Source organism: Stegodyphus dumicola, chromosome 12 (assembly GCF_044657685.1).
Source record: "Stegodyphus dumicola isolate Sdum_Otavi_A_Nest chromosome 12, ASM4465768v1".
Classification (NCBI taxonomy): Eukaryota; Metazoa; Arthropoda; class Arachnida; order Araneae; family Eresidae; genus Stegodyphus; species Stegodyphus dumicola.
In genome coordinates this window covers 36483275-36502492 of record NC_140779.1, presented here as the reverse complement: position 1 = coordinate 36502492, position 19218 = coordinate 36483275, and the positions used below count along the sequence as shown (strand labels likewise).

The following is a 19218-nucleotide window of genomic DNA, read 5'->3' as shown; positions in this document are numbered from 1 at the left end:
AAATGGAATTTTGAAATTTCATCTGGGAGATAAAAACTGATAAAAAAGGTGGGACACTTGGCATCCCACTGCCCGTCAAAAGATGTTTTCAAATCTGTGCCCTTTCATGGCCATCTTAACCTTCAGAAAAAGGAAAAAAATCAGCTGGCAGTAAGTCAGAAGAATATGCTGAATGATATATCACTGTAATTGAATGCTTAGCAAGATATTCTTGTACAGATAATGTTGAATGGGACCTAGCATTATCATCTAAAAGAAACCATTATCCTAAATCAAAAAGTTCCTTCCTAACTTACCTATCCCATTTCTTAATCAAAAAGCATCTCCTTCAAATAAATTCTGGCTAAATGATGGATTTTTAGGGACCAATTCATGGTGAATAAGTCCTTTTCAATTAAAAAATACAATCAGCATCACTTTAGTTAATTTCAACATCCATGCTTCATCTATGTTTTTGCTCTCATGTTTAACATCAGGAGAATATGCTCAGTGATGTATCACTGCAACTGAATGCTAAGTTAGATACTGTTATACAGAGAATGTTGAATGAAGCCTAGCATTGTTGTCTAAAAGAAATCATTATCCTGAATCAAAAAGTTACTTCCTAATTTGCCTTCTTAATCGAAAAAGCATCTCCTTGTAACAAATTCTGGCTTATTGATGGATTTTCACAGACTAATTCATGGTGAATAAGTCCTTTTTAAACAAAAAATACAATCAACATTTAGTTTTTAATTTCAACAACCATCCTTAATCTTCAATGTTTTTGTGCCCATGTTTAAAATGGCTGGACCACTTATGCACTTGTGTTCTGGATAATGATGCATCACCATATGTTGTTTGAATCATCTCTAATGTTTCAGTAAGAGATTTGCTTAATTTGTAACAAAATTTAATGTCATAATGTTGTTCCATCTCAAAGCAAATTTTTTTGTAGAATGTCTTCTCAGTAAATGAAAATGACTCCATTGTTTTGATATGCAAATGATAAAAAAAGGAGTTTAAATTACCTTTAATGAGTTGAGATGTCGCTGTTTTTAAGCAAGCATCTATTTTTATGTTACTTTTTTTAAAAAAAAACTTTTTTAGCCTTTTAATTTGTCTTCTTATTTTATGGACACATCTTGTATTTTATGAATATTTTGATGCATTTATGTTCATAGTTCATGAAATAACTACAAATCTCTTGATAATAATTACATAGACAATTATTCATTAAGTAGATAATTATTAAGTTGTTAAAATTCACCTTGCCTAAATTTATTTCAGTTATAAAATTGAAATTAACCATATATATATTTGCTCATATTCAAATTTAAAATTAACATTTCTTTGTGTTTTGTTTTAGGACTCAATGTATATAGTATGCTGAAATATGACACAATAGTTATGACTCTGGAGGCATTAAATAAAATTGAGGAAAGACTATTGTTTCATCTTCATAGAAGTGATTTAGATGATGGTAAATTTAACAGATTTGACTTTAATAAATCTGTTCTTAAGAACAGTGATGTAATGCGTATGGATCCAAAAACTACTACATAATTAATAAATTATTGAAAATAAGTTGAGTTTTTTATTTTAAATGAATTGATATTTATTTATTAGACAAATATGAAATTTCTTATACATTAATGGTTTCTTTCACAAGGTATTAATTTGTTACAAAGTATCCTTTATAAGACAGTTAATGAATAAAATCTTGTGTAAGAAATAATTTCATCGTATGTTGAGTGCTTTTATGTAATTATGCATCCAGAAATGCTGATTTCTTTAAGAGGTGTCCCTAAGAGAGAGTTCACTATGTTTCTGTATGTCATGATTTTAATACAGAAATCTCAATATTGAAGTTACTTTTTTCTATAATAACACATTATATAATGGGAAATTGCACACATTTTGCTGTAAATACATAAAGTAAAACTTAAGCCTAATATTTGTTATATTTCTATTTCATAAATGCTTTTATAAAGTGTGTAGTTTCATTAAATATGCATATGTGTAGAATTATTAATTTTACTTTTAAGGGAACAAGCATATAACATTTTCAATACAATCATTGCCACTTAAATCATGTATGTTGTTTAAATTAATAAAACATGTGTAATTCATAAAGTTCGAAAATTTTATATTTTAAATTTATATATACAGTGGCTCCCAAAAGTGTTCGTACACTTATGATTTTCATTGAAATAGGAGGTCATCTATCCATTAATTAAAAGGTCATCTATCCATTAATTAAAATGTGAGTTCTGAATGAGGTTTTTATAATAAGATCTATAATCTATTCGTAACAAAATTACATGAAATATTTTTTAAATATAGCGAAACTTTATTTTTAAGAAATTAATAATCAAAAAAGGATTAACATTTTATCTCACAAAAGTCTTCGTACACTGAAATATTTTTGGATAAAATCAAAATTAGAATTATCGTTTGCCACTTTTGTTAATTTTTGCTTTGTGGTGGCATTTAAAAATTGTTTGCTTTAATTTTTTATTGTTTACTTCATAATATTCTATTTATTATTGAAAAATGGGTCGCAGTCGTAAAGAAATTACAAACAGCATTCGAAAACTGATAATTTTTCACCATAGCAGTGGTAAATCAATTTGAAATATCGCTAAATTAGTTAATTTATCCCATTCTACAGTGCAGTATGTGATAAAACGCTTTAAAGAAGAAAATCGGATTGAAAACAAGGTAAGAAAAGGTCGACCGAGAAAATTAACTAAACGTGATGAGAAATTTATTATTAGAAAATTTTTACAACTCACGTTTGAGTGCTGTAAAAGTTTCTGCAGAACTTAATGCAAAGTTTTCTACTTCAATTTCACCTTAACTTGTTCGGCGAGTTCTCAAAGCTGGATTACATGGGTGTTCTGCCCATAAAAAAAATTTTGTTAGTGAGAAAAATAGAAAGCTTAGGCTTTCATTCGCAAAAATCAATGATAAATATATCCAAAACGTACTGGAATAATGTCCTATTTGATGAAAGTGAATTTGACATTTTTAGTTCTGATGGTCCAATAACTGTATGGAAAAGAAAAAACGAGGAACTTCATTCTAAGAACTTAGTTGGAACAGTTAAGCATAGTGGTGGAGGTGTTCTTGTGTGGGGGTGCATGACAGCATCAGGACTAGGTAATTTGGTATTTATTGATGGCATAAAAATCATTCTCTTTATTTAAATATTTTAAGAGGCAATTTATAATTATCAGATCAAAATTTGGGTATTGGAAACAACTTAATTTTTAATCATGATAACGATCCTAAGTATACGGCTCTCAAAGTTCGCCTGTAGTGTCTCTGTAATTGCCCATAGGTTTTGAAAACACCTCCTCAGTCGCCAGATTTAAACCCCATAGAACACATTTGGAAAGAGCTGGAGGTTTATGAAAACATGACATCAAAATGAAAAGCGAACTCGAAACATCCATGATGGAAGGATGGATGAACATCGATACAGAAATTACAAAAACAAGTAGTAAAGTCTATTCCCAGTTGTTTAAAAGCTGTTGTGGATGCTAAAGGATATCCTACTAATATTAATTTAACGAAAAATAAAAATATTTACTAATATGTCAAGATTTTTTTGAAGTGTACAAGGACTTTTGTGAGATAAAATGTTTGTCATTTTTTGATTATTAATTTCTTAAAAATAAAGTTTCGCTATATTTTAAAAACATTTCATGTAATTTTGTTACAAATAGATTATAGATCGTACTATTAAAATCTCATTCAGAAAGTTTATTTTTAATTAATGGATAGAGCCCTATTTCAATGAAAATCATAAGTGTACAAACACTTTTGGGAGCCACTGTATATATATTTTTTACAAATGGCGGGCACTTGCCTATTACAGCATTGGCCACTACTAGGCCAGAAGTGGTGGCCATTTTATTATGGAGGCACCTAATAGGTGGCCACCATTACCTCCTATGAAGAGACAGACAATTTTACATTCATGCCTTCGCCGGGATTCGAACCCGGGCCCTTTGGTATCGCAGTCAGGCTCCCCTAACCACTATAACATCTGGGCAGCAAATTTATAATATAATTAATTATGTATATTTTTCAATATGTTAAAATTAATACATAAAATATTTTTGGTATAATATGAATAGAATACATGCTTTATGTAGACTGGTGACGGAGGACAGGGACACTTGGTGTTTAACAAAGATAAGCAGGTATATGTCCCAAGCCTTCCACTATCTTAAACCGGGAGCTTCCAAGACCCAGCAAGCCTATCTTGAGAATGCATTTGTATAAGCATTAACTGTTAGAATGCATTGGTGATGCCCTTCATGTACACAGGAGCAGGTACTCAAAAACAACTGGATTAATTTTTAAGTACAGTCAAAAGTCTTTAAATCCTGACTCGTCGGGACTTCGGCGATTTCGGATTATCAGTTTTTCCGGATTATAGATCATCAGTTTAAATCTGGTAAGATGGCATGCAGAAATTATAAAATTAAAAATATGAAACCGTAATTTATGAAATAAAGAGCAATTATGATCTAAAGGGTATCAAAATTTACAAAAAAAAAATCTGATGTGTACACTGCATGACTTCCTTGTACGGAATATTAACCGCTTGCCTGATTATCCCGTGTTATCTTGGGTTCGTATATATTGCAGTTAATTATTATCCTGAGAAAACTTGGGCGAAGCAGAATTTGTTAGTACGATTTCTTTTATCACGGTTTTACTCGGTCTGGAAGAAATGAAAGGAAATATTCAGCTTTGATTGGCAGTTTGCCAAATTTTGTTGGTTGCGCGGTTCTTTTGGAGGAACTGGTCGCGTGTTTCCCTATTGTAAGTATACATTGGCTTGTAGATTAGTAATGTATAAAGAAGGATGCATGCATTGGGAAAAAAATAAAACAATGTCGATGATGCAACATAGCGAAAGCGATGATTTTTCAGATGGTGATTATGAAGAGGTGGGGGAGGAAAAAAAATCTAATCCAACGAGACAGTGTACTCTGTGCTCCCGTGAAAGAGATACCAGGGGTAAGCCAGTAAGAAAAGAGACCAGATACCAGTGTAGAACGTCAGGTATCACTCTATGTTGTCCCTTGTTTCAAAAACAATCATACAAAGATTAATATTTAACTATTTTCGTTTGCCCGAGATAACTCGGAATAGTAAACTAATATTAAAAATAAATGCTTTTACACCTTCAAAAAATTAAAAATTCAACTTAAAACCTACATATTTTGATTTGTTTCGTTTTGTTGTATTTAATAATAAAATAAAAAAATGTGATGATTTTTTGCAATTTTTTTCAAAAAAATTTGTAAGGGAAGCGGTTAAATTATACACATTTTTTCTTGCATTTCATATAAACTTATTGGATTTAATTAAATCTACTTCACCGACAGTGCATAAACCACAGTAGAATAAATGCATTCTTTAAAATTCACTCTATTTGTTTACCATAGCGACACTCTGGTTAGACTGGCACTAGGTTCACTTAACAGTACTATATTTCGTTCATATTATAACTCAGAATGCACAAAATTTATATCATTTAAAGAATTATCTAATTATTGCGTTATGTTCTATTCAAATACTATAATAAAACTAGAACTATGTATAAAAGAAATTAATCAAACGAAACAAAAAAGGAAAACAGTTTTTCACAGACGATTGAGTATTTCTCATTCAATTAATTCAATTCTCACTTCACGACAAGACAAAAGTACATAAAAACTCAAAATATATGTATTAAAAATTACGAAGTAAATCTTAAACACTTATTTTCTTGAAAAAATTCCAGAAAGGATTAAGCATGATTTAATTCACAGTAATAAATAAAGGCGTTATCTTGTTGTTGCGAAGCTAAGTTCCTCTAGATTAGCAACAAATCCACTATTCTGCTATTTCAAATGTTAACAAGCAATGGCCGCCACCAAAAAATTATTATGCTTAGTGGCACTTAAACAACTTTTAAATTATTGATTATTCTAAAAATACTGCATACAGATTTACTAAAGCATAAACCTTAACCGGAAGATAAGAACTACATAATTCAATTATTTTTAAAGCAAAAAATGTACAATTTACAAACATAAGAGTAAAGAAACTGAGATTACTGAGCCGGGTAGTAGAGTGGATATATATATATATATAAATATATTTATATATGTTTGGTGTGGCCGGTTACAACGAAAATACAAGTTGCACATCTACATGTTATAGCAGTCGTATATGCAAAATTTCAACGTTCTGAGGCTACTCGTTTTTGAGTTATGCGAGGTACGTACGTTCATACAGATGCTACGAAAAATTCTCTTCAGAATTCATTTTAAAGCAGTTTTATAATTTTTACAGAGGAAAAGAGTCTTTTATTTTGTTCTTACGTACAGATATCATGCAAAAGCATCATTAAATTGCATTCGATAGCGCTCAAAATGGATATTTTCGTTGAAATATGCTGCCTGAAACTTTTCGCGATTACAATACTTCCTTTTTACTTCATACAAGGAATAAATATTAAGCTTTTTACTTCCTTTTTACTTCGTACAAGGAAGTAAAAAGCTTAATATTTATTTGTTTACTTTATTAAACATTTCTTTCAACGCACGCATGCGTAAAGCATACATTACGCATAGTCGAAATTAGAAAATTGCAACCAGAAAACTATTTGATATGTATTCGTGATATTTATAATGACAAGGAATTTGATTTAAATCATATCAAAGACAGGGTACATCGAGATGAAATACTGCATTTAGTAAGGAATTATAAGCCAAATAAAATAAAAACATCTGCCCTGAAGATAATGATAGTGCTGACAGGTCAACTTCCAGTTCATTGCGCAGCGTGAAATTCATAAACAGATTTCAGAATGGTTAGAGAAACAAAGGATATGCCTTTATCCATTTTTTGCAGCAATTCCACTTTTTGTTTGATGGACATCGAAATATGCTTTGCTTTGTAGATCCTTTGGTAGCTCCAGATTCGGAAATTCTTTTTGACATAATCGAAAGTTCAAGCTTACTTTTATAAAATTGCTCTAACAGTCTGCAAAAAATAATAAGTCGTATCCAATTAGAAGATTAAGGAACAACGCAATGCAACATTAACTGAAATAGGTAATTTTAGCTTAGCTTATACCATCCGTTATACACTAAATGCACATGCGCAGAAAGTTTGTAGCTTTGAGGTCCGGATTATAGATCATTCCGAATTATGGATGTCTGGATTAAAGACTTTTGACTGTAATTTTTTTTTACATAATTTATTTCCCTTTAGTGTATTCTCCATCGGCATTGATATAATTGTCTCAATATTTTTCTCACTACTATAAGACAGAAATAATTCTGGAACTCTAGACATGCAATATTATTCAAGGCTTTCCAGTGAATTTTTTTTATCTGTGGATATAGAACAAAGTTGCAACAAACACACTAGTCTTCATTTTACATTGTGCCATTTTTGAATCTGGAGAGACCGCTTGCAACATGCAATTTCATCAAATTATCATCTTTAAAGATTTAATGAAATATAAGAGCAGGTCTCCTCAACAGAAAACAAACGAAATTTCGCATGCAGTTTTCATTTTTTGTAGCAATATATCACAAAAAATCACAGGATTATGTATGCAAAAATATACACAAATCAAAATCGGAGAGAAAATACTCAACTCAGACTAATGTGATTGACAGATACCACAGATAATCATAACTGAACAAAGTGTAATGGCAAGATCTATAATTCAAAAATTCTTGCATAGAATATTGTCATACCCTCTATTTTGATATATGTCTAATTTATCATTAATAGTATGGCAAATAGAATGGGTATAAAAAGCCACAAAGAATTCAAATTCTTAATATTTTAAGAAACATTTAAGCATTTATATATGGAATGTATTCAATGATAAAGCATAAATGAACATTGTTAAATAGAAGACAAAATACTGAATTGCTATAATGGAATGATACTGGCTATGTTGAAACGCTGTGCTACTTATAAATTCTTTTATTATAATCTTAACAAATAATAAATGATAGCTTTTGAAACACATGTCATTTTAAAATGATAGCTGTTTTAAAAACCTATCAAGTATGTAAAATTTGGCACAAGCTAACATGCTCATTGTAAGAGGAGAATTACTTAAGCCTAAATTATTCAAAAACTTATATATTTGTGCCCTGTGTCTTTAATCATACTTTTTATAAATTACATTAAAATTACTAATAATTACATTTTCGTAAATAAAATGGAAACTTAAAGGAGAAATGGGATGTTTCCCTAGCAAGCAGAAAATTAAACTTCTTAGTATATTTTATGAAGAAAAGGAATATTGTAAGTCAGATACGTTTATTCATTGCACAAAAGATAAGCTGGAAAGAAGAAATTGGTTCATTAATTTATTGAATATAGAATAGCTGATGATATGTTTTACATAAAAAAGATAAATTATATCTTTTCTTTCATGTAATTTTGAAATAGCTAAAAATATTTCCATATAAAAATATTAATTTCAGTGTGATAATAATAAATTCTCAGTATATTGTCTTCCAAAAAGCATGCGATGGTAAAATAAAGAAAGTCGAAAAGTAAAGCTTTAATTAATACCAAATTATACATGAAGGTCACAGATATAATTATGCATAAAAGGAAAACAAGCGTTATAAACAAAGATGAAAACAGTATTTAATTTTTATGAATCATATTATGACATTACACTTGGATCATTAACAAATTGATGTTTAAAGCTAAAAAGAAACAAAACTTACAATAATAAGGTATATTATCACTTTCACTGGACTCTCACACAAACTTTACAATGAGTGGCCGTGCTTTGAATGAGGTAATCAACCATCACATATGTTATAATCTAAAAAATAGAAACTTCAATATTATTTGTCGCCATCTGATTGGACTCATAACCATGGTAACAACAGCTGCGAGAGAAGTCGCAAAAAATGCTTTTTTTAATATCCACTTCATTTCCGTGCACTAAATCAAAATTATGCTGTAGAATACTGAATTATTCTGCCAGTTGAAACAAAACAAAGAATAATAATCCAGAATATTATTCTTTTCATTATAAAAGATAATATATAAAAACGAGCATTGTTTTTAGCAGTATTACACATAAAAGTCATTGGTTAATATTATGAATTAGAGTGGTTTTAATTTTTTAATAAAAGATAGCTGAATAAATCAGTAACATTAACAGAATTACAAATTAACATATTTTGCTTTTGCTTAATAAGTGTATGTATATTAGTATGCATTTAATTCATATTGGGGAACTTGCTTCAGTTTTTAAAAATTATCAAATTTAAATTGAATTCTAATGTAATTAAGTTTTAAACATAGGTTGTCTGATCTAAACTACCTTTCAACTGCATGCAAAGTAATCTAACAAAGTGCCTAAATGAAGGCTGACTTGAACTACACACTCAAATAATGTGAAGAAAATAAATGCTGCATGTTGATAATGACACAAGTGATTATCACAAAAGGGACACAGGAACTGGCAACATATTTGATGTGCCTATTTTAAAAATAACAGACTAAAAAAATAGCCAATAGCCATTTCTCCATAAGGTGCAGAGACATCAAACCCAAGGGTATCCCAAAGATTTGCAACAAGAATTATGTCAGTATGATACAGTGGCCACTGCATACAGGAAATGTCCTCATTCTCTAGGTACTCATCAATGGTGCTGTTTTGATGGGAATGAGTTGTAAGTAGGAAATGAGGACTAAGTGCTGCAATATAAAGTATCACAATGGAGTGTTACCACACAGTTGTCAAAGAATCACTTTTACAGATATTCAGATCGGTGTGAAATTTCACCACACATCTTGTCTCTACCACATCTGAATGCATGGTGTTCGATGATGTACTTGCTTCAAAAGAAAAACACTAGCCATTTCTCTATGAGGTGCAGCAAAAACACACTCAAGGGCATTCCAAAGATTTGTAACAGGATGAATTCAGAATAATATGGTGGCCACTCCATACAGGAACTCATTCCCTATGTACTCATTAATGATGAAGATGAACATCAGCAGGAAATGAGGGCTAACTGCTGCAATGTAGAGTATCACAATGTAGTGTTACCACACAATTCTCATAGAACCATCTTTGAGGATGTTCATATGTGTGTGAAATTCCAGTACACATCATATATGTACCACCTCTGAATACATTATGTGCTAAGCCTGTTTCATAAACCTCACATAAATACATTATGTGCTAAGCCTGTTTCATAAACCTCACATAAATACATTATGTGCTAAGCCTGTTTCATAAACCTCATTTTCTCTAAACCCTCACACATTTATTGATTCCAAAGCAAATCTAAACTTCAGTCCAACTGAGATGTTGATGGCACAGTTTTATTACTCTTTTGTAAAGTTAGCAGAATGCAAACATTTGGTACTCAGGCATGCAGTTCCTTTATCCGAAGCCTTCAACGTGCAGTACAGGTCTTGCCAAGTGACGTTGCAATCATGGATCTAATGCTAGTGGAGATCACTCATTAATTCCTCTTGGCTATTATAGCAATAAAACAATCTTCAGAAGACCTTGGTCGACAGAACACAGGACTTGCTTGGAATTCTTTCCACATTGGAGAAATTACCAAATGATCTTCAACCAAAGAAAAGAGCAATATCTTCAGTTGACTATTTTGCTTCAATGTGTCTAACAGTATGCTATAGCACTCATCTGCCAGTTGTGTTTTTTCAGTCATAGAAACATGGATATCTTCAAAAATATCCTAAATAAGTTTGAAACACTTCGTATTAACATTTAATCGAATCTTCTCAAACCCTTCAGGATGCTGGTGCCTTCAACAGCTGCTTAATTAGAATAAATTTAGATTGTTAATTGTGATTGACTGCAATATACGATATTTGCATACTGCCATCTGCATTTGTAGTGATTTTTAGCCTCTGAAATTCAGCTACCAATTTGCATTGCTTGCTATACTTTTAGCAGCTAGTGCATTTAACCTTTTACACACCACACTATGATGCGAAAGTAAAATAAACGTTTTGTTGTGGAAAATCAATTTAAAACTCAAATATAGGAATTATGAAAAAAGAAAACATTTTTTTAATTGTTTTAATGAATTATAACATGTTCCATACATGGAATATTGGCGCGGGAAACAGTTTTTTTACATGATTTTTGAAAAACATGATTATTGACATTCTAATTCGAAGCTTCTTTTTTGTCTGCACTTTTTCTGCAATAGCAAGTGCATTTCTCAACGTTATTCAGAAGTAGCATAGATTAAAATGAAAATTACATAGTTGATAAGCATTAATTTATAAAATAATTTTACATTAACTGTTAGCAGTTTATACTGAAACAAGGAAAAGAGTTGTAGAATAAAGAAGTAACAAATAATCTCCATACAAAAAAAAAAAAAAAAAAAAAAAACACCGAAGGAAATCATATGAATAAAAAGTTAAATAATACAAGTAAAAATAGAAACTTGCCAACATTTTTGGAACAAGAAATAAAGACAAAAAATAATTATTATTTTTATGGTTCTGTTTCATGCGAAGCAGACATAAAGTTACTTTTCTCCTGAAATTGAGATGTGACAATTCGGCTTCTGTACCTTTGTGCAAATGTGAATGTAAAATCCACCCGGCAACAACAGCCATATTTAATGCATTGCTAAATAGATTCCAGTACCATTTTTTGCTTCTAAACATAGGTCGATCTAATCCAAGAAGTTTCTAGCAAGCCAACTCCTCCCATTCCTTCATTGCAGGCGCGTAGCCGGGGGGGGGAGGAGTGCCCTCCTGCTTCACCACTACCTATACTTAAAAAAAAAAAAAGTGCTAAATAATTTTCAATAGATAAGACTTTTTTTTTTTTTTTAATATTGCTTTCCAGCCTCCCAAAAAATTCACATGATTAACAAGGAATGAACGGAAAGTCTACAATTTTCCAATTAGAAGAGAGATCAAGAAAAGTCATCCTTCCACAACAAACAAGCGGCAGGAAAGTACTTGGAAGGTTATGTGACACTCTAAAGTCGTAATGGCTTTTGTTCTTTTACAGTTTTGAAAAATACTCCGTATATATATACACTCATGTCCATAAATTAAGGAAGGATAATGCAAAATCAGGCAAAGGAAGAGTTAGAAGCAAAACAAATTTGACTTATTTGTAAAGCTTATTTATTAAACAAAAAATAAAGATGCTATATGTTTTATATTATTAAAAAAATTAGCGATTTTTTCTCCCTGGAGCAAATTACAAAAAAAAAAAAAAAAACCTATTTACAAAAAAACCAATATTACATGGTTGGTATGATTGTTAATACATTGTATGTCTCCCAGACAATGCAATACAGTCCGTACAACGCCTAGGCATGCTGAGTATCAAATTATAGATCTGATCTTGGGGGATATTACACCACTCAAAAAGCAATGCTCTCCGAAGTTCCGGTAGACATGTATGTAGGAGGAGATTGACGGGCTGCAACTCGTCGGCCAAGTATGTCCCACACGTGCTCTACTGGATTCAAGTCCGGTGAGAATGCTGGCCAGTCCATACGGGTGATATCCTCCGATTGAAGGCATTCGCTTACGATATTTGCATGGTGAGGATGGGTGTTGTCATCCATAAACACAAATTGTACGCCCGTGGCGCCCCGAAATGGCGTACGTGTTGTTCCAGAATGACGTCCCAATTGGCTGGTCATGGTTCCAATTTGAACATGCAGGTCAGTTCTGGAACCCAGAATAATTCCACCCTAAACGAGCACTCCTGCACCATCGTAACAGTGTCGTGCAATCATGTTTTCTTGGTGGTAACGAGTACCTGGAGCTTTTCATATGAAAGTCCGACGAGAATCAGACTGCAAACTAAACCTGGACTCGTCGGAAAACATCACAAAAGCACACTGTTGTGGTGTCCACAATGCATGCTCTCTACTCCAGGCTAACCGCAGGCGACAGTGAGTTGCAGTAAGTGGAACGCATCTGACAGGTCTACGAGCATATAGACCAATCTGCCCTAAGCGTCTGTACACGGTCTGCCTTGAAATTGTCGTACCAGTGGCTGAGCGAGACAGGTCTGAGGCTGTGCTCCGCCTGTTTCTTTTGGCAGTAATTGCCTAATACCGGTCCTCATTCGGCGTTGTAACTCTGGGGCGACCTGTGCTGTAACGTCTACTCACATTACCATCATCTTGGAATCATTGCCAAAGCCTGGAGATGATACTCTGGGCAATTCCAAGTTCGTCTGATACTTCCAGTTGGTTACGCCCACGTTTCAGACGGCCGATGATTCTACCACGTAAAAAATCATCCAAATGCGTCCTTTGCGTCATAACTATTCGGTTATTGCACTGAAATGCTTATAAAGTGCCTGCGAACAATTTTACTTCTTTTCCTGTATTCCTTATATATAACACTCTTACACTCTCGTCATTGTGATGTACCATCGGTGTCATCTGGTTACTTCCTGAAATTTACATATGATTCTTGAAGACGTGTGTAGTGATTTTACAGGTGATATATTTATTTTAGAGTTCGATTTCCGCATGTCTCCGAATTATCCTTAATTTATGGACATGAGTGTATATATATCTTCTTCCGTACGTATCCGGTACCACTTGCCGTTTAGCTATCCAGCTTAATGTCACTGAAGACGAAAAGCCCTTTCATTTCGGACCAAGCATCTTAAAAGAAAATAAATACTAGAAAAAGAAGAAGAAAGTAAAGAGAAGAAAAAAATAAAGTTGGGGAATCTAATTTTAAGATTTGCTACTTATTACCTAAATATTGCACAAAACAGAAACATAGTAAAATAATTTTGAGTGATTGTTTTACGTTAATTTCGAATATTTAAAATAATATATAGCAAAAATATTTTTGAAAATTTCTGAAATAATATAGAGAGCATGCCAACTTCGATGTTTTCAATGCAATAAATTTTATTTTCTTAGTCATCTAGCAATTTAAGTTCTTGTTATTTAAAATGATTTAATAGAGTATTTGTTAAATACGCAGATAGTTTATTCACTGCCAAGCATTTTATTTCATTTTATTATTAGCCTAAAGGCACAAATTGCACAGAAAAGCTATTAATTTCGTTTTAGTATTTTGCGTTGGTTCAGTATAAACGACATTTCACTTTTCAAATTGTTGCCACCAAATATTAGAGCTCTGCATTATATTTAAAGAAATTAAATAATGAAGAATCTGCATAAATGTGTGTATGTTTCTCGCAATGTGTAAAACAACATTACCTAGAGACATCAAATTTTGAATAATGTAGTCTTTCACTCGAATATGGGCATCTGGAAGCCCAAATTTGGAGTTTGGAATTGGTTTTTATTATCTATTTCATGTTCTGTAAAACTTTAACGAATTTTTGATTAACAAACACAACCATTTCAAAGCAAGCAAAGGCAACACTGTACGAAAAAAAAAAATATATCTCCAGCGTGCAAGACTATGTACTGAAAATTCTAAAGATAATTTTAATTTATTTTTTAATATTGTTGTTGAATTGAATTTTATGGCTTAAGTGTGGAGAACATAATGTTTAATAAATAAATGTAACACGCAAAACGTTAAGAAAACGCCCTTTGGGGGTAATATAAAATCTGAAAGAGTTCGGATTTATTTACTTTGTGTGCGTCTGTGTTTGGAGCAAATAATCAGTCAATTACAAATTAAAAGGAAGTAAAAAAACAAAAGAATTTAAATAGAATGGAAAAATAGCCCATTAATGGGCAAAATGTATAAGATTGCTGAACAGTGATAGTTCGACATAGGTTAGAATAACAGCAAACGAGCTTTTATGGTTTTCCTTATGTATAAGGATTTGTACCTAGTCTGTCTCGGCCAAGGGGGGTTATAAAATCACGAGTCTGACGGTTCCATAACCCCAAAAGAAGATTGTTTCATACGATCGGACTGAGGGGTGATTGGCGAAGACTGAGGGGGCTGAAGGATAAGTTTTTCTGTGAGGAGAGAGACCCTTTGATCTGTGATATAGCTTGTATGTTCTGTGAGGACAGAGACCCTGTGAGGAGAGAGGTAATTACTTTGGACTTCGCCAGACAGTTGGCCTACTGGAGGGAGGAAGTCTCTCTAGTGAGGGGAGAAGTAAGAAGTCTGTACTCGATCTGGTATGTGTTGGCCCACAGGGAAAAAGGTCCGAGCCCGCGTAGTACTGGCCGGAGCATTTAGACGACCAGTCAGATCTCCAGATGTACAAGTTTCGCGCTGCTATAAAACTTGGGAACCGGGAGTGGTGACCCAGCGTGCTCAGGGGGTTATAGAGAGTGCTCAGGGGGTGTCTGCCGTCTCGGATTGGGTCCTCGGATTTATCCTCTTAGGGAACTATGACTGGTAACCTACCCCTGCCAGATATGGGGGCCTTTCAGTTGGGACCAGTCCGTGTAGTGTCAAATAAAACTGAGAACGAAAGGCAAATATTATTATGTATAAGGTAATTACAAACCAATTTCCTATAGAAAGCCTTCCACAAAGAGGATGGTATTCCTTCCCATAGAAAGAAAACCTTTGTATGCTTTAAACAAACAGTAGCAAACACATGAAATACTAATTATAATGATAAAAATTTGATGTAATTGCAAGATCATATACATCGTCAACATCAAGCCGAAACCACGAATCAAGAACATCTTTTTTCAAGGGAAATAATTTTATTAGCATGGGCTTTATTTTGCAAAAATCGATGTACTACGCTTAAGTTCTAACATGTTTATAAAAAAAAGTGCACTTTACTGTTTGATCATAATGTAAAACAGAAAAAAATCAGTATTAATAATTAAAGGGCATCACCGTTGTTCTCGGACGGGAATGCAAAAATATTGTTCATTTTTTTCTTGTTCATTTACATCATATAATAGTTTAGATTCATGGCCTAAAATTTTAAAATAATGGTTATTCATTTTTAAATTCTATAGTGTAGAACATCGATTTTTGCAAAATTTATAAAACTGCCCTCCCCCCCCCCAGTTTTAAAGCTTCTGTTCCTTTTTAAGCAAAAAAGTAAACATATAAAAATAACACAAAACGTAGGCACATACTCTTTGCTCTCTTCCTCTGCTTTAAGAACAAAGGTGTGTGGTGGCCGAATAGAACCGAGGCATTTTACTAAATTGCGGGAATCACTATAAAAAGGAGGTCCAATTAGTCCTTAGACATAAACTATGAGGGATTCGGCAAATTTGATCATCAGAAAGTGAAAGGTAATGGATCAGATCTTCAAAAGTTACTATGTTTTTCCTACAAATTTTGCTGTGTGTTGTGTTATTAGAAATAATTCTTTAACTTGTGTTGAGTTAATATGGGCACTTAATATGGTACGCCCTGAAAAAGGAAATCATAAATTAGAAAAAAGTTTTTAAAAAATTAAGTTTCTTTTCTCCAGAAACTTGTACATTTTCTAACGAAGTGAACTCTATCGGAAGCATTTCTCGTGTAGAAAAATGTAAGCAATCCTCACCCCCCCCCATTTGAAAATTCTGACTATTATACAATTATAGCTATTATAATAACAGACATAATTATAATCAATAAAATAAGTTTTTAATGCATTAAAAATTCATGCAGTATGTGCTATTGTGTATTTATCTAGACTGAAAATTTTGGTAAGTGATTAAACTGTTCAATTATTAATTACCTGCGGTTATAATTGTACTCGAAACATAAATTTCATTCACGGAGGTTTGACCTAGATGCTTTCATTTGTAGTAATTCTAATTTTATTAACTATACTATTCAGAGATATTATCATATCGATAGTTAATGCTTCCAAGTTGCGCTGTTATTTCTTTAATGTATGATATTAATAAGGGGACAGTTATTTTAATTCATATTCGAAGTTTTTCATCGAAAAGCAACACTAATCGCAAAGGAACGACTTGATTAAAATTTACTAATAATGTCTCAACTTCACCGATTTTATAGAGTTGTAAAAGGAAAATGTCTTACATTTATCCGTATGCTATGACGTATTCCTTGCTCCTATGTCCAAGAAGTGAATTGTTTAATCTCTTATACTCTATTAAAAATTCTAAAAAATGTGAGAATCATTGATTTAGTGACGGAAGAAAAACTTGAAAAGCCCTTTTTCTAACTTAGGAATCAGCTGTAATAAATAAGTTAACCTGTGCTACTTCTGTCAATTAAAAAGAGCGAGTCTATGTGTAATTTGATTTACTGCTTATGAAAAAGTTTAAATGGGATCGGGCGTATTTAAAGTGTTATTGAAGCTTTCATAAAATTCTAATCCATAAACTAATAAATTCATGTTAAACCCAGTGACATAAAAGTAAATTAATAAAAGAGACTCATTTTTTGTAAGATATTATTATTCTTTCCAGCTATATATCCACATATTCGAATACTATTAATCAAGAGAAAAATATATCTTCCATTTTTCAGTTTTAGAAACAAATTAAATACATAGATTCCTCTTTTTCCTTAGAAGACCATCTATAAAAGTGATCGGTATTTCTCAGAACAGCGAATTTCACAAAGATAAAATTATTTAATTTTATATTCAAATAATAAATTCCAATCAATCGCTTAAATGAAGATTGGTAAGAGGAAAATTGTAAATCCCTCAGGATACTGACTAGAACATAAAAACACAAAATTGCATTCTGTAGCTTAGCAGTCGTTACTCTTATCTTGTAGATATAGCATTGCCTGAAATCCATTTTTATTCGAATTCAAATTATTGTTTTAAATTCAAAATATTATAACTTACATTGAGTTAAAGTTGTGAAAGGAATCCCTACGATAAGATTTAAACAGTGTCTTCAGTATTCTTATGCTGCTATGAATATATTTGCTCTTCTGTGTAATATTATTTTTAAATTACAAGTCTATTTGTCCCTTATAGTGTCTTACGTTTTGGTGGCTAAAAAATTTTCAATTTTGGTTACAGTAAAGCATATGATCGAGCTTCTCCATATGATTTAGGTCGGCGAAAATAATATTAGACTTTTGCCGGACAAGATGGGCCATGCCGCATAAAGGCAAATATATGCCTTTATGCTGCATGTACCATCATTTTTATCAAAGCTTCATAAAGGCGTACCATCATTTTTATCAAATCTTTTTCGATATAATTGAAGCCCTAGCGCCCATTGTGTGCTCAACCAAACCAGATGCTTATGTGTATAATCAGCTCCCAGACAAACCAGTTTTGCCTCAAAAGTTTCGAATAAAATCTTTTCCCCAAATATTGATGTGCTTTTGCACATAGACGCTACACTGCCGATAACATCTTGCGACTGTGAACTTTCCGCAAGTGCTTTGAAAACGTTAGAAAATTATAATGGAGCTATAAAGTACTTCTCCCGCTTTCCTAGCGTGCCTTCGTGGTATATTGGGCAGCACACTGAGCCGGCATTTCTGAGGTCCTTGGTTCGATTCTCAGCGAATGCGATTGCTCATTTTTTTATCTCTCTGGTTTCCAAAAATTCCTAATGTCTCTACAGTGGCGACCGAACTAAAAGGGTGTTGGATGAGGTTTCTCCACACCCAGGATCTGGCGATTGGTTCCCCTAAAAACCTCAGTCGCTCATTAAAAAGGGGAGTATATAAGGTATTTCTCCCGCTTTTCAACCGTGCCTCAGTGGTGTAGTGGTTTTGCAGCGCTGGGCCGGTATCCAGAGGTCCGTGGTTGGATTCCCGGCGAAGGCGGTTGCTCATTTTTCATCTTGCCTGCTTCCGAAAGCAGCCTGCTGCCTGCAGGTCGTCCATACTCCTCCGGATGTGGTCAAGGTGACAGCCGAGAATGCGTCAGAAGGGGGAGAACATGGACCTTATAAGAGATAGACTAACCCAGTGGGCGGGGCGTTACAAGCTTATTAATTTCAACTTCGAAAGGAGAATGATTGAGCTCATTACTTCATTCATCACAAATAGAAGCTTTTCTGTCTCCATCGGAAAAGACGTCTCTGACACTAGAAAAATTAATGCTGGTATACCACAGGGCAGCATATTAGGACCAATTTTATATTTATTATATGTTGCAGACTTCCCGCGCGACCACTTGGATAGAAATAACTTTTTAGGATGTTATGCAGAAGACACAGCTTTAGCTGTGAAGTCTGCTAACGCAAATCATGCTTTAACATAATAAGCTTCAGGACATTGTGCCCAATATTGAATCCTGGTATACTAAATGGAGGATATCGATCAATGCGCAAAAGTCGCAAT

At 32.8% G+C, this 19218-nt stretch overlaps 2 protein-coding genes across 22 annotated transcripts in view; one reads left to right on the top strand and one right to left on the bottom strand.

The window, feature by feature from the left end:
* The window catches only part of mRpL4 (mitochondrial ribosomal protein L4), a 137824-nt gene extending 136258 nt beyond the window's left edge, over positions 1–1566 (top strand). For all 4 annotated transcript variants that reach the window (XM_035370311.2, XM_035370313.2, XM_035370314.2 and 1 more), the window contains exon 11: positions 1349–1566. In XM_035370311.2, coding sequence (XP_035226202.1) covers positions 1349–1545 — 197 coding nt within the window. In that variant the 3' untranslated portion in view covers positions 1546–1566. The remainder of the gene's footprint in view (positions 1–1348) is intronic.
* The window catches only part of LOC118198593 (uncharacterized), a 52140-nt gene that overhangs the window by 29820 nt on the left and 3102 nt on the right, over positions 1–19218 (bottom strand). For 5 of the 18 annotated variants that reach the window (XR_015044389.1, XR_015044387.1, XM_085827623.1 and 2 more), the window contains exon 2: positions 8757–11811. The gene's annotated coding sequence lies outside the window, so the exon portion shown is untranslated. Of the gene's footprint in view, positions 1–5098; positions 7036–8756; positions 11817–19218 lie in introns of those variants that run through there. The other 13 variants (XR_004759819.2, XR_004759818.2, XM_085827630.1 and 10 more) reach the window with 6 other exon arrangements.